Source organism: Fulmarus glacialis, unplaced genomic scaffold, assembly GCF_000690835.1.
Source record: "Fulmarus glacialis isolate BGI_N327 unplaced genomic scaffold, ASM69083v1 scaffold10657, whole genome shotgun sequence".
NCBI lineage: Eukaryota > Metazoa > Chordata > Aves > Procellariiformes > Procellariidae > Fulmarus > Fulmarus glacialis.
In genome coordinates this window covers 17,871-33,758 of record NW_009222640.1, presented here as the reverse complement: position 1 = coordinate 33,758, position 15,888 = coordinate 17,871, and the positions used below count along the sequence as shown (strand labels likewise).

At 45.2% G+C, this 15,888-nt stretch overlaps 1 protein-coding gene across 1 annotated transcript in view; it reads right to left on the bottom strand.

The window, feature by feature from the left end:
• The window catches only part of ALS2CL (ALS2 C-terminal like), a 28,183-nt gene extending 18,641 nt beyond the window's left edge, over positions 1–9,542 (bottom strand). The window contains exons 1-9 of the mRNA XM_009581516.1: positions 9,437–9,542; positions 8,371–8,563; positions 6,492–6,557; positions 5,604–5,769; positions 5,018–5,146; positions 4,572–4,691; positions 2,685–2,761; positions 2,225–2,291; positions 1,316–1,512 (exon numbers count right to left, since the gene is read on the bottom strand). Coding sequence (XP_009579811.1) covers positions 1,316–1,512; positions 2,225–2,291; positions 2,685–2,761; positions 4,572–4,691; positions 5,018–5,146; positions 5,604–5,769; positions 6,492–6,557; positions 8,371–8,563; positions 9,437–9,542 — 1,121 coding nt within the window. The remainder of the gene's footprint in view (positions 1–1,315; positions 1,513–2,224; positions 2,292–2,684; positions 2,762–4,571; positions 4,692–5,017; positions 5,147–5,603; positions 5,770–6,491; positions 6,558–8,370; positions 8,564–9,436) is intronic.
• Between the last annotated feature and the right edge of the window lie 6,346 nt (positions 9,543–15,888).

Genomic DNA, 15,888 nt, shown 5'->3' with positions numbered 1-15,888 from the left:
CTTAGTAATTAAGCAATTAAAAGCCCAGGAATTAAAAGCACCTGCAGTCACTTGTTTCTGCCACGAATTTCCTGGGATGTCTCAGTCAAGTCACTTAATCTGGAGCAGCAGAGGTATTTATTCATCTCATTTCTCCATCCCTAAGACAGGAGGAGACAAAGAGCGAGGAGAGGTGCTTGTCCCTCTGTGTCTGCACACAGTAATTTTCAGATTTCTGTTAGGAGTGCAGGTGCTGGGGAAGGTGGGGATGATGTAAAGGACTGCCTCAGGCATAGCTCTACTCCAAACACTTATTTAATGCTATTATGAGGCAAGGCACAATCTCTTCCACAGAAGATTCAGGATTAAGCTTTTGATTTTGGAAATTGAGATTATTTTAAGGTTCTTTCAAACCAAGTCTCTACATCCTTTTTGCTTCAATAGCAACTGTAAACAAACTGTATAAAACTTCCAAATCAGCCTGTTTTGGTGTCTGAGGACGTTGGTCATATTTCATGTTTCTTCACAAAAACAGAGACTGTGCCCCATCCTATGTCAAAGAGATTTCGGTTGGAACCATTTAACCTTGATTTACAGACCATTCCCTTTTGGCAGAGCTCACTCAAACTTCAGTTGGATTTAGTGAACAGGTCTCGTGTTCCCAAGAAACGCATTTGAGCACCTTTTGTATTTATTGACTTCTCTTTTTTTTTTTTTTTTTTAATTCCTTTGATAATAGTTTGGATATTAAAATATACTTTGATAGCATAGGATAAAACTTTTCCTTCACTTGCAAGCAAAGGCTTTTTGTTGGGTTTTTTTTGTCATCATGACGGTAAGATTATATGCCTTAGGCTGAGATCTTGAAAATAAACATTAGCTCAAGTCTAAGTCCTAATTACAGGTATAAGCCAATGCAGCATCTTCAATATGATCATTACCACATTATTAGGGGCAACCTCTACAATTTACTGCACAAACCAGTATCACTAGCGAGACATCTACAATACAAGAGTGGCACAACTCATGCTTTGACCAAGCCCTGAAAGCAAGCAAATGTGTCCCAACTGCCCCCTGAACCTGTCCTCAGTACCGGATTTCCCTCTGGAGACAAGTGAGGCAGGAACCAGAGAGGCTGGCACACCCTGGGAGATCACCAGCCCAGAGTCTGTGGTCCTGGCCCTCAGCATGGGATGAATCATCCCATGTCCACAGCCACCCTGTGGCATCTATACCTCCACCTGTGCATCCACTGGATCCAGGCAGTGCTATATAAAGACAGCAGGGCTATCCTTGCATCTTCTTGCTTAGGAAAGGGGCAAAAAAGGCTCCTTACTTGCCATGCGGCTTTCCCCAGTGCCACTCGCCCTCGTAGGATGCGCTCTTGAACTTGCCCTCCAGCCTGAAGACGTAGGTGAAGAAGCGGCAGGACGGGGGCTCGGTGCCTTCACCAGTCTTGCCCCACAATGGGAAATCTCGCTTCCCGTTCAGTGCCTGGCGGACAGCCTGGTTCAGCTTCCACTGCCAAACAGCCTGGGGGCAGAGGAAGAGGAGTGCTGGACTAACAAGTGAAGAAAGCAAAACAGCTCCCAACAAGAGATACTTCAGGAGAAGCAGCAAGAAGCTGTTGGGTTCCCATCACTTCTGTGCCATTCAGCTGGCTGGGCTGGTGAGTTATGGCCCATCTAGAGCATCAACAGGAGGTGTTATCTTGGGTCCTGCAAGTTGGATACTGCACCAATGCACAACACTTCCATGTCATTTAAGTCTGACTCTCACCACCACTAATTGGTCTTGGCACAGGATGATGCTAATGGGGCAGTACTGTCCCAAGCTCTGCAGCATACGTTACTGCCCAGGGCAGACCACTTCCAGCACCTAGGTATTTTTCATCTACCATCAAGTGTCTAAGCCACCTCTGGCCATCTCATCAAGTATTGGCTCCACAGAGTTAAAAAAAAAAAAAGGCCACACTGCTTGTTATTCTGCTTTAATTAATAAAAAAATGGCAAAAATCACAGAGGAAATGCCTCGGCTGCATTATTTAAGCAGGTGCAGATCCCATGCATCTGTATTCTGATTAGAAAGGTAAAATCCTGATGCTTAATGAGATTTCAACTTCTACTCTGTAGTCAATGTTTCGCCCCCATTACACAGAGCTGCCATCCCCTCTATGCCATTCCTCTATTTCAAGGCTCAGTACATGGTATTTCAGTGGAACAGAAACACCCTGCCCACTGCTAACCTTCATCTGCGGGTCTTTGGCAGAGAGAAAGAACGTTTCTTCTGGGGTTATAATGCGGAGTCCATACCTGTGAAGCAGAAGACATTAGAGAGACTACGAAAAACACATTTCTCAGTGAAATAGCAGTTCCTGCTCTTCCCATTCCTCTTCAGAAGATAACGGTGCTTTTGCAGTCAGTTTTTCCTTCTGAAGAAGTACTCAACTAGTCAACTCATCTTTGTTCTCTAAGACTGCAGACAAAACCATTCTATTACTGATTGATTTCAAGATGTCAGCAAATGCAAGCAACGTAAGTCCAAGCTGCTGTGATCCCATCGAAGAGGTGTTGCAATTACCCGTAGCCCAGAACCCATGCCACCGGGTGGAAAGGAGATGAGACAAAGATCTAAATTGTTGTCTCAGTTTCACAATCAAGTTGAACACTTTTATTTTCCCCTCCAAGTGGAAATTTTTCACTTACAGTCCTGGAGCTGATTTCTCCCTGCAGTTTTCATCTACCCAGACAAGCTTCAGATCAAAACTCTGAAAGCTGTTCCCCTGGAACAAAAGGGACGAGATGTTCCTGTTATTGATGTAAACATCACACTTTGCCCCCGCTCTGTCACTCCATTGAACAGCAGAGCAAGACTGGCAGCACTCTAAATTCCCTCTTTTGTGGTCCACACACTTATCCCACATGATGATGACAGACCTCGGGGACTGAAGAAATGTAGGAGAAGGAAAAAAGTTCTTAGTTTACCACTTATAAGTGATGTTCCGTAATGCCATGGCTACAACTAACGGTGACAGACCTTCTTAGACGACACTTACCTCCACAAGAGTTTCTTCCCTATCACATGACAACACTCCCAAATCATCCCTGGCACCCAGTATGCCCTAGTTTTGCTTATGATCTATCTAAGATTTGGACTCCAGATGGCACAGCCAATAGTGGCCCACAAGTACAACGTTTAAGGAGTCACTATTGTGATCAATAGCACATCAAACAGAAGAAGCTAAAATGGTTGAAATATTAAGTAAAGACTGCATTTAATATCACATCTCCTTTCCCTGTCTAAAGTCCAGGTGCCCACACTACAGAGCTGCTGTCTGTAAGGGTGTAGCTGACCAAGGTTAAGTACTAGCACTATGGAGTCCACCACGAGTTAATCACCCATGTATCTACCAGATTTGAGGGGAATAGGGAAGGGAGGGAGATTCAGATTCCCAGCACCAGAGCCCTCATCGGCAGTCCCCTGCTAGCAGCCCAAGCTAACCAGTTCAATCCCAGTCCAGTTATATCTCCACAAGCCTCAATAACAGTCATAGCAGCAGATGAGACATAGTGGGTGGGAACCGTTGGCTGAACAGAGATGTCTACAATGTAGATATCGCCGTGTGAGCTGGCTACCCTGTGCTCTCGTCCTAGTCAATGGAGTGGAGGACGTGATTCAACTAATCCTAATTTTGGCATCTAAAATAGGTCAGATGAACCACACCCAGACAGTGCATGTTTCTCTCCCCTGACTATAAAGGGAGCCTGGGGGCACTTGCTCACAGCAGGATCACTACGGTGCTGAGAAATCTACAATGTAAAGTTGGATGAGATAATCACCACCCTATTTCCTCAGGCCTAGACCCTGCAAGCTGCGTAGGACTGCCCAGCGTTACCATAAAGGCTCATGTTTGGAAGAGCCGTAAGATCTATCAGCTGACGAGGCAGTCGTGTTTGGACACCTGAGGGGCTGGCACATGACTAAAGAGCAAGCAGAGAGAGGTGCACATGAAGAGAGCTGTGCTAGATTGTAGGAGCTGTCAGTCAGAGCAAGCCAAGCTGGACTTCGTTAACATGCTGCAGAACAGCTTTGAACACATATTATTCATCTAGCTATCCACGGCTGCAGACACTCCCTGTCTGCCCCACACCCAGGCCCTAAATACATGAAATAGCCCCAAGAACACCTTCTTCTTCTCCCATACCCCTAGCAGAGTCAACCATGAAAGATCTTATTTAGTGCTATGCGTGAGTGTTTACAGTGTAATACCTTTGACCCATCAGGCCCCCCTTGAGTAAGCAAGGACAGAAATCAACAGATTGATATGCAGGCATGGGCTTGGGTTACTAAAAAGGTGCCTGTGGTGATTGGATAGTACATATTTACTGGGGAAAAAGTTATGTGGATGCTCCTCTGTTCCTTCTTCACTAGGCTTTCTTTTATTCTCCAGTGCAAACCACAGGTGCAGGGATCTGAGACAAGGTTTTGCCAACAGCCAAGCTCTGCTGCATTTTCAACATCAAAGGAATCTGAATTTTACTGTCATTTATCTGTGCTGCCCTTCCAATCCCTCTGAAAGACTGAAGACTCACCTGAATTAGCACAAGGACATCATCGAAGAGCAAGATCCGGTCTGATCGATTTGTGCTGGCAGAAATGGGAAGATTTTTGCTATCTTCCAGCAGCCTCCTTTCAGGTACACAGAGCATGTCCTGCAGAGGGACAAGATGGTGGATCAAAAGCATCAGGAAACATCAGGATTTGGGAGAGGACATACAACTCAAGCCAACAGTTCCTCCAGAGACTATCTGACTCGTGGCACAAGCTGACAGCGACAGCAGAACTGGACACAGGGCTCAACTTCTAAAGCACCCAGCGTCCATACGTTTCTCCAAGGCTTCCACGCTGCCCTGCTCTGTTGGCTTCCAAACCAAGCCTCAAATGCTTGATCTGTATTAAATTTCCTCCATGTGTAAGCAGAAGTGCAAGACCTTCAAAAAAGCTCCCCATCAAGCCACTTTCTACATCCATGACTCACTGTGAATTTGTAGCCCAAGGATTTCCATAAAGACTTGGTAAAACAAGCTTCATCCAGGACTTGGCTGATGAAAGACTCCAGCTTCACATATTCCTTGATGGCGCTGGTAACCACATCCTTTTCAGAGCCCTGATAAAAGAAGGCAGGGCTTGAGCAACCTTTAGGCACGGCTGTGCAGGACATCCACTCTCTAGGCCACACCTGCAGAAAAGCCTCAGCAGTTCTGAATCCAAAGCTCTAATGAAAGTTAACCCTCCAACCCCATTTCCAAGGAAAGCCCCCCAAATCTAGCATTAGCTCTGCCACCAGCAGAAGTGTGCAACCTTAGGCAAGAGTTACTTGACCCTTTGCAGCTCCTCTATATGACGAATAGCTTGCACTATGCTGGAGTGGCCACTGTTCATTGCTTCGAGACCTTCAGGTGGGCTGCACTCCACCAGTGCTCCTTTCTACCACCCCAGCTGTCCACTAGAAATCATTTACTTCCAGCCAACTTTGGATTCAATGACACCACCACAAAGCCCCACAAGCCCTGCGTAAGATTTTAGCATAAGGCAGTCAAGTAACATCACATAAAGCTTCCTACCTCTTTGAGAACCTCATTCAGCTTGGTAAGGAGCAGTATATATTGCTCGATGTGATCCCGGATAGGTTTGTGAAGAACAGTGTATAAGGCCAGTGACATGGAGGTCTCAGAGGTGAAGTCTGTGAGAAACTGTTTCAGCACTGTCTTATGGTGCTTCCAGGCTTCACTGCAAGATGGTGAATTAAGACAAAGGTTCATTAATTAGTTTTTCTGCAAATTGCCACTCTTCTGCCGTCCAAACTTCATATGCTACCTCACTCCCAGAGAGGGTATAGAAAGATGTGAAAAAGCAGGAGATAACATAGTGCAAATATATTTGCACACTGAACACACAGAAATAAGGCAGTGAGGCAAACAAGAGCTGCATCCATCCCGCCTCTGGCTCAGCGGTCTTTGCAAATAGGAACCACACCCACAGATATCCAGAATATAGTATGACTGTCGTGATGGTTTGCACACCAAGAGGGTGACTCAGATAAAGTGGCTATGAATCTGCTCATGTCTAGCGCTCATGTTTGCATCTGGTATTTCCATGAGACTCTGACAACATCTGGGACGAGCAGTGGAAATTTCCTGCCAGATTCCCACATCGTCCTTTCTCAGGTCCCACCCCTCACCTGAACCCCCAAATTCCAAATTTACAGGCTTCCTCTCCTACAAAAGGAGTTGTGCATGGCTTTCCTCTGTAGAGAAAACCTTTCAACAGCTGCTGCTGTGGTCTCAGAAGATGGCAGGAGCAGCCAGTATGGCCGGTTCAGAGGAGAGGGAGGTGGGCCATGAAAAGGAGATCGCTGCGAGGTGCTGGTCACTCCGGTTTAGTGTCTTAACCCACACAATGTCACTGTGTTCCTATCAGCCCCTTCAGTAAGCATTTTTCAGCCCACTAACCTTTTGCTCTTCGCGGCATGTTCGAAGCCGTGGACTACAATGTAGTTCGCAAAAGTGACGAAATACCTGTTGGCAAGAAAAAAAACCAAACACACACAAGCACGAGCTGAGTTAGAGATGCACGTTAGCTACGAGGTTTAAGCGATAGAGGGAAGAAGCTCATTTGAAAATGTCAGGTCAGGTCCACCTTTCCAAGGGAGGCAGAGAGAGACGTAGCTACCTCTCACCTTGGCTCACTCCCCTTTTGTCCCCTTCGCTAGCTCCTTGGTTTAACTGCCTCGTTGACTTTTGCACTAGCATCGTTACAGGAAGTTTAAGTCGTCCTGGCATTTAGCATAAGCTGAACTAAACTTGTGCAACTGTCCTGGAAAGCAAATCTACAAAGGCTGAGCTTAAAATACCAGCTTCGGATGTACGAAATTCTGCTGGTTGAAGTAAAAGTATCAGGTCTGTATTACTGGTGGTAAATTCAAGTCAAGGTGTCCCACGCCAATGTATCTCATCTCACACTAGAGGGAGATCGAGCCATATTTTGTCAGCAAATACCACGCTTTCTTCCAGTAGTGTTTTCAGATAAGTCATGTGTAATGCCCAGACTAATTATCATTTATTACATCTTTCTGGGACATGTGTTTACTGCTGATTTGCAGGCCCCTGAACAGGGACTTTGCTTCCTCCTATATCACTCCAATAAGCCTGAGACGACGTAGGATCAGGACTGCACAGGCTGAGTCAGCAGAGGTTGGTAGGAACCAGCTCTTTTTTTTGCATGACGCCCAACAAAAACAGGTTTTAATTTCAAAATGAGAGGAAATCAGATCTTAAGATAAACTTCTCTTTTGTGTCATCTGAAACCTCAGCACAAGTTTTCATCTTTTATACGCTTTTTTAAAGCAAACCGATTTTAATTCGCTGAATCAGTTCCCAAAAGAACAACACACACTGCTCCAAACTCCATTCACATAAAGGCAAAATTTGTTGTGCATCACTTTTTAAAATGATGCCGTCCAAGTAAAAACAAAACAAAAAGCAGTCCTTCCTTCCTCCTTCCTCCACAGTCATAACAACCACCAAGACCAAGACTAGATGAACAGCAACATCCAGGAGCCAGTGTGCCCATCTCCCATTCCTGTGCGGGTGCCAAACTGCACAGACGGTACAAGCCCATCTGGCAAAGGCTTGGCCACATTTATGGCCAATGTGATGAATGAAGGATTGAACACCATCTGATCTTTATGTCATCTTAAATGTCTATAAACCATTTTTCATGCTAGGACATCAACACATGCTACAGTGCTTTTGGTAAACATTTTATTTTGCGTTGCAGACAGATGGGGAGCAGATGTAATTAATTATAGAAACAGCAATGGGGCAGTATGTTTTTCACAGCACGCTACATCCATCACTTGCTATCATATCCCTTGCTAAAAGCATAAAAACATGGCAGAAACATGTAATATGAACTGTGTCTGGTGACATTTTCCTCTCCTCATCCCTATGAGTCCTTTAAACCTGCTTGTGCGTACATTTCTGTTCCTGATGACAGCTCAAGCTTCGCTCTCATAAATTACCCAGGCACAAATTCTAACCCCCCCTTCCCATTTTTAAGATGCATTAAAAAAACTTTACTTGCAAGAAGAAAATTCTGCCTCTTACAAGCATACTCACAGCTACAAAAAAGGCTACTTATTATTCTGTCTCCACAGGCACTGTATTCTGTAGCACTTGTGAGCACTGAATGCAATCACTTCCCTGACGTAATGACTGAAGACTAGTGGACAGGACTGAACAAATTAAATGCATAAATTAATCACACCAACCTACCAGTTAGTTGATAAATTTGGTCCCTTACACTGCTCCAAAATGCTTCTGTACTTACTGGATGTAGAGGCTTAGAAATAGGTCTCCTTTCCAGACAGTATAAATGTCCTGGATGCAGAACGACTCAGAGGTGCTGCATTTTTGTTTCAGTATCCGGTAATTTTCTTCTGTGAGGTTCCAGAGAGCTTGAAATCGATCATTCAGGAGTAGGAAGAGCTTAAAGTTCTCCTTTCCCTTCTGGTCACTAGGCTCTTTGAGGAAAAGATGGGGGAAAAAAGGCTATCAGAAAGCCTTGATGCCAAGAAATCTTGTGGAAAACATTGCCTGTATTTAATACTCAGCCCAAATTTCAGTGTAAAGCACATATATTCTTATAGGAAAACAATGGCAGGGAGGAAGGAGATGGTGATTAATTAGGTCCCTATGAATAACTGCATGGGCTTTCCATGCTAAGGCTTTGTCCTTCCCATTCTTGTGGGACATGTGGCCAGGGCAGCCTGCGAGGCTCAGCCCCAGCTCAGACGCGAGCACCAGAGGAAAATTTTCTGCCCCTGGCTCAAAGGGCTGTTCCCGATCTCCTTGGAGGCTAGACCAAAAAGGTGGTGACATGAGAGGGAACCACCTACGGATCTAATCCAGTCGCACCACTTTTGGCCAGACGGGCTTGTGAATATTTATATGGATTTGTTATTTCAGTGGAGCTGCTCTGATATACTGCCAGCTCAGAACCTGCACCCACAAGTTTTACCTTCAAAGATGGGCATGACCATGGACAGAGAGCAGGGAGGTAGAATGGGCACAGTTTAGGGGTCGTGTATACGTGAGATGCATTTTGGATTTCCACGCACCATGCTGGAAACAAGCCTCAGAGCAGGTGTACTGGTTAGAATCTGGATTAACCTCTAAAAACAACAGGAACCACAGTCCAAGGCTTGAATGAAAAGCCATAGGCATCTTTAAGAGCTCACTATCTTAAATGAAACAACTCTATATACCACTTACTCCAGCAAACCAGCCCCCAGCAAAGTCCTCAGCCATGGAGTTTCAATTATAATTCCCTTCATAGGTGTGCCAGTGACTCAAGGCTAGAACTAGCGACAAAATAGTAGTCTGCTCTGACCTACCTGCCTGGAGCAGAGGCTTGAGGATGAGGGCATCTATCCGTGCCAGGCATGCTGAGAAGGTTTCTTCCACTTGGAGCAGAGATGCAGTTACTTCAGCCGTGCACATGTCCTGGACACAACACAGAAGGCACACATAAACTTCCTTGCAAGAGTATCCATCTGCCAAGGCTTCAGTGCTTATTGCAAACCATCAGCCTTTCCGGCTCTTGACAGCACACACAGGCGTCATTGCCGTCCCCAAAAAGCATTTGAAAATGTTAGAAGAGGAAATGGAAACCCGATAGCTCAACATAAGCTGCTGTCTCAGAAGAACCACCGAGGCTACAGCCCATTTTCCTGATGCCCCAATAGAAGATCTTCTCAGGTGGGCCACAATGCCTCTTCTACATGACTGGAAAACCCCTAAATATCTTGATATGTGTTAATCCTGCTTAGTGCCAGATTCGTTTTCCCAGAAGAAAATCTCTGAAGTACAAAGGATGAAGCAGAACATCTCCTCCCATATCTCTCACCAGTTTTCTGCCCGGGTGCCTCAGTCTGCACCTTTTGGCATTACAAGCTATTGTACGGAGCTGCAGAGCTGCGCCAGCCATGCCCAAACATCCAGCCCTCCAGAGGAACAGAGGTCTGGTGTTACTCCTTTCTGAGTAGGACCCTGCACTGCTGGTTATATGTCACAACTGCTGCATCAACCAGGAAAGCTTGCCTAAAGTGGAAGTGGGCAGCACTTAAAAAAAAAAAGGCAGCAAACCCATATGAGCAGGCTCCAGTAGCTTCCTCCTTCCCAGCCTTACCTCCCAAAAGAAATGGATCAGAGGAAGTGACCCCAGCCAGCTAATAGCATGTCATAAGAGACTGCTCTGGAAAAAGGCCGGGTGGTGAAGATACTATGGGCATAATCAGCTGATATTACTCATGGTGATAAAAATACAAAGCTCTGAGATTCTTTTAACTTTGTGTGAAGCAAAGCAGCAAACTCAAGGGACTGAATATGGTCAGTCCACATTTATCCTTAGCCGGGTTGTAGTGCACGCTCAAAGGCTACGTTCACAACAGTAAGCAAACGAGGATATGGCATTATGCTGCAAAGATTTACATTGCTAAATTGGTGGCGGAGACTTCGGCAGTTTTGATGTAAGCCTCTCCCAGACAATTCTCAGGTATGGTCCAGGGACCATTTGAAACAGGTTGCTTGCACATAGTCATGCTGTTTTGGGGGGTAAGGAGAAATTAGCTATGTATAGGTTATGCAATAACCACTTGGCTATGGGGCTAGAATAATTTATTTACTAATGCAGACGTATCTAGAGTCTTTGCACTGTTTCCAGGAAGAGCTGAACTCAAGCTATCTGCTGGTGGCATACTCTAAGACATCCAGAACCTCTACCCTGATTGCTACAAAAAATAGGTGAAATTCATTCTCCTTGTGTTGAGATGTCGGGAAGTTAGACAAAGAAGCCTAACCCTGCTTTATACTTCATGGGAAAAAATACCTCGAGCATCTCAGCGTGGACTATAAAAAGGTCACTCGGGTGGGGTGACTAAGTTAGGTGGGAACATCTCATTTTTAAGCTTCACACATGGGTGGATTCCTTGCTAAATAAGAATTTGAGCTTCCTAAAGTCACCAAACTCTGCTTAGGAACTCCCTTTCCAAGTCATCCTGGAGCTTGGGCTGAAATGGTGTCATAGAACAAGGGACGCTTTGCAGTTTGAATGGTTAGCTGGCCTGGTTTTAAGTGGTTGTTCAGATCCAGCCACAACTGACTGCACAGATGAATGACAATGTTTTCTCCCTAGTAACCACTTCCTCTTAAATTTCATTTGTCTGAGAAAATGGGAAGCATTAAAAAATTCCATAATCTCATTTGTTTGCAAGTTTTCATACATCAAGGTCTGCATGACCGTAAGGCTATTTTTTGCAGGAACACTGGCGATTCGTCCCAGAGGAAAGCTCTAGGCATGCAAACAGGTCAAAAAGCTGGAATCCAAACTCTTCCTGGCCCCTCCCAGGGAGGGCAACGGAGCCAGAAAAAAAAGCAAAACAAAACAGCAGCCAGCCATCTCTCACCCCAGAGCACCAAGAGGACAGGACAGATCTAAAAGTTTATTTTTTGCCACCACTTAATCCCCTGTCTTGTAGACACAAAGATAAAGTTGTTTCTCACAGGTCCTAGAGAGCACTCAAGCTTGTTAGAAATTTCTAAGCATAAGTAGCTTGCTTAATCAGTGAGTAAAATCAGGGTGGGTATGTGACAGCGTTTCATTTTCAAATGCTTCAACAGAACAGCAGGTAGTCAGTGGGGTCGTATTAGGCTCACTGGGTAACAGTCTGGTGGGGTTTATTTATATTTTTTAAGTGTGACTATTTTGTCTATTTTTGGAGAAGAAGGGAAGACAATTCCATCATTTCAGATTGCTGTGCTATGAGAGGGGCTTGTTCTCCACCTGGTCCTTATTTAATTCTGCAGGAAAATATTTTATCTGTGCAAAACAAAAAGAATAGGTGCCAGATGCCAAACTTAGAAAGTCTTCCCCAAACTCTCCTCCTATCAAAACAACCAGAGGAGCCACCCATTCATTACATACGGATGGCTTAATGTAAACTGAATGACTCAAACCAAGGATGCAGATACCCACAGCTTTGCTCCACAGGACCATGATAGTCCACAAGCAGAGGCAGGAGGCTGAGGAGCCTCCTCAGGGCAATGAACACACATGCAACACCACAGGAACATCACTGCCCCAGCCAAAGTGTTATTTGGTTACTTCTGTAACGGTCACCTGGAAGAACAGCTATGTATGTCCAAGGTGGACCTACTGATCTGGATGTGGCATTGCCCCTTCCAACCATCAGTTGGTCCCACACTCTGCCTCCTGCCCATCTGCAATCCTGGTTCATTGAAGGTCTATTACCCATGAAGACCTGAGATCAGACCTTATGGGGATGACCCCAAAACATTCCCATGGTGCAGTACGTGGTTGAGAAACCCCTGCAGCAGCAACACTGTACAGACACCCAAGCTAACTCTGCAAAAAACCAGAAGCATTTGGATGCTCTTTTCCATTATAACCTGATACAGATTTAACACAGTGTTTTGTTTTGCGTTTGGTGTTGTGTTTTTTTTTTCTTTTTAGCAATCATGTTCTCATCCTGCCTGGGAAAATTTGTGGGCTACTCCCAGTCTGAACATGACAGTCAGGGATCATTTGCTGAATGGGCAAACAGCACCAGTCAGCTTTCAAAACAGCTCTTCCGGCACCACAAAAAGACCTAAGTTGCCACATCACATCACATCACCCAATAAGGTAAGCATGAGTTTCAGCCACCATTTCCCGGCTTTCCCCGTCAGTTCTGTGAGAACAGCATTTGCACACTTATTCTAGCCCAGTCAGGCAAAGCAAATTTGAAGTTCGTCACCCAGTGAACAAAACCAACGCTGGCTCAGCCATAGAGGGCAAAAGAAACAATCGGGACTGTCTAAGGGCACGTGGAGGTCATGTTGTGCATTCACACGAGTGAAAAACTGAATGCAAACTGCAGTGCCGCTGGGTGATGGGAACACCGAGCAGAAACCTGGGGCTGTCACATGCTGTCTTCCCCCAGCTTGGACACAGCTTTCACGTGACTCAGTGGTTTTCTAATTCTGTGTTTGCTCCATGAAGGGCAAGGCAAGCTTGAGCAAAGCCACGCTGAAGCCTGTTCACAAGGTTTTAGTCTGCTCTTCATGCATGGCTCTGCTGCTAAGGAGTCAAGACCTTTGAAGATGGTGCACTGCTGATGGCCAGAACTGAAGGAGGTGCACCTCCAAGGAAGGGTCCACTAGCTGCACGTAGCAGGACAGTGCCTGGTTTTCTGTGCAAAATCAGAAAGTCTACGACCTTTGAGGATGGAGACTTCCACCGGCAAAACAAAACAGCCACCAGCCTGCTTCAGGCTCCCATGAGGAATGATGACATCTCCCTAGGAGAACATTTTCCAAAGTATGAGACATATCTGTTTATTCTCCTTAAATGAAGGTACAAGAAAGCCGTACAGCACAGGTCTGTAATTAGAGAAGGGTCACATAATAGTATTCATGTAGAAACAGGAAAAAGACCTTGAGAAACAACTTTTGTAGGAGTCGCTGGATCTCTGTGGCTCATCATGTTCTTGGCCTGTCCACTGAGCATGACAATGAGAGCAGAAAAAAGGGTGATGCAGCAGCTAATACCAACCTAAGGAATTGCTGAGCATCCAACAGATGGGAGCAGCCTGCATCATCTGGAGAAACATTCATTCTCAGTAGGGTTTGTCCAAAGCTGTTAAATGCACATTTCAGCAAGAAAATACATGTCTTGAGGAGCCATAACTGTTGTTCCAGTTTCAGGAAATTGCCAGAAGGGTGGGTGGAACAAATAGGAAACCAAGCAAAGAGACATTTTGGTGAAATGCTGAGCCTCATTGTCAGGTTTGCATAGAACCTCTTTCTACTTTGGAGTCCGTAGCTCTGAGGCAGCTGTTCCACCAGGAAAATGTCTGGAAAGCCCCATAGATTTCAGATGTGTCACAAAATTTCTCATGGAAACACTCATCTAGTCAAACAATCTTATCAGCTCCTGGACGTTAAGGAACAAACTGGACATCCACAGAAGGACTATTCATTTTCCACCTTCCTCTTCTGAATCCCCCTCTGTGCTGAAGTTAAGATTATCGGTCAACAAAAGCGCTTCTCAGATGGGAGAAACCAGCTGTGACCAATACCAGATTTAGGCAGTGCTCAGAGCATTTTAATACTAAACCACCTGGGATGTAAATGCCACGACCATGTTTGCTGTAGCAAATTCCTCTCTTCCCCTGCATCAGCCATCTTAAAGGGCTTTGTGCCTTTGCAGCCCTTCCAATCTCATCCATCCTTGTAGTTCATGATCTTTTTACTACCGACTGCCTCAGAAATGAGGCCAGTCCATCACTCTGTCACATACAGTCCTCAAACAGGCCAAGTTTTCCCTTCCCTGCCCTTTGAGAGGCAGTCAAGTTATTGCTGCCATGGAGCTGAAGAGGTACCTTCCTGCTACAGCCCATGTCAAGTGCCATGTTTGCAGAGGCAGGGATAAAGCTGCTTTAATTCAAGCTCTAGTTCAGAAGTAAAATAAAAGCATTCCAAATTGAAGCCAAGAAGTACTAAAGATACTTCTCTGTCACAGTAAACCTGAAACTCTTCCTCAGATATTGCTTTTCTCTCTCCAGGCCACTTTCTCTCATGCCAGTAATGGTGTTGCTTCTAACTAAAGCAACTAAAACCATCTAAGAATGGAATATAGAGCATGGGCACTTACGCTTGGACCGGTAAATGCCTCTCCACTGAAACAGGATGCAGTCTAAGGCATTTGAAAGCTAAAACTCTCTTCTTGCCAGACTGTCTTCTAGATTCCCAGGAGGACACACAAGTCCTCCCCTGCTGTTAACCACTCAGTCACCCTTTGCATGAGTATTATGTCTTTCCCCAAGCAGCGTATAGCTCTAAAGGATGCACATTACAGGGCAGAATAATATACAGTTCTGCATAAAACCTGCCATTAGGGAGTTTCTCCCTCAGAAATTAGCAGATAAACTTATTAAAAGTTTATTGTTCGACTGGGTCAATACAGATCAGCACTTTACGTCACATCACTGTGTGATGTGTGACATAAAAGACAAATCTTGGGACCTTAAACCAGAATGAACATAGACCTAACTATTTCCTCCCCTTGGTCAGTTCAACATCTGTATAGTCATGATTAATATGACCCAAAATAAGGGGTTTTTTTTGGAAAAAATGGATTAACATTAAGGGTCGGTCTTAAGGGGTGGAGGGGGGAGAGGAAAGATGTGTTTGAGCTTGGACCATGGACCCTAGCCTTCTTTCCCAGATTATTTTTTAACCTGGATCCGTTCCCCAGCATATTTTAATGTACCATCACATAAACATGCCCATGAGCAGGATGGGACCTCCTCATTCAATTAGTAGTGCCAGCTCAGGGTCCATAAACTCAGGAGCTCCTGAGTCCATAAACTCAGGAGGCCATGGGGGCAAACTCTGGTGGCCAACGCCAAGACATTGCTCCTCTTTCTGTCCCAACCTTTGCTGCTTTTCTCTAGGGGCCAAGTATCCTCATGCATCCTAATTGTGTTTCCAAACGACATCCCCCGTCACGCTCCAGCTGAGTCTGCATTCAGGCTGGCACAAAGACCATTCTGTCATGTGGAAAAACAATTCCAGGCTTTGTTTAACCAACACCAACATGCTGGAGCAAATTCTCCCATTCAGATTCTGCTCTTGTCAAGCCTCAGATGGTCATGAGTCGGGATGAGTTGCCTCATAAGCAGACAGAAACACACAATGTGCGAGTTAAGAGGTAATTGCAAATAAACAGGGCAAAAAGACAATAAAACCCTGAATCCCAAGACAGCCCTTAGCGGCATAAAAAGGA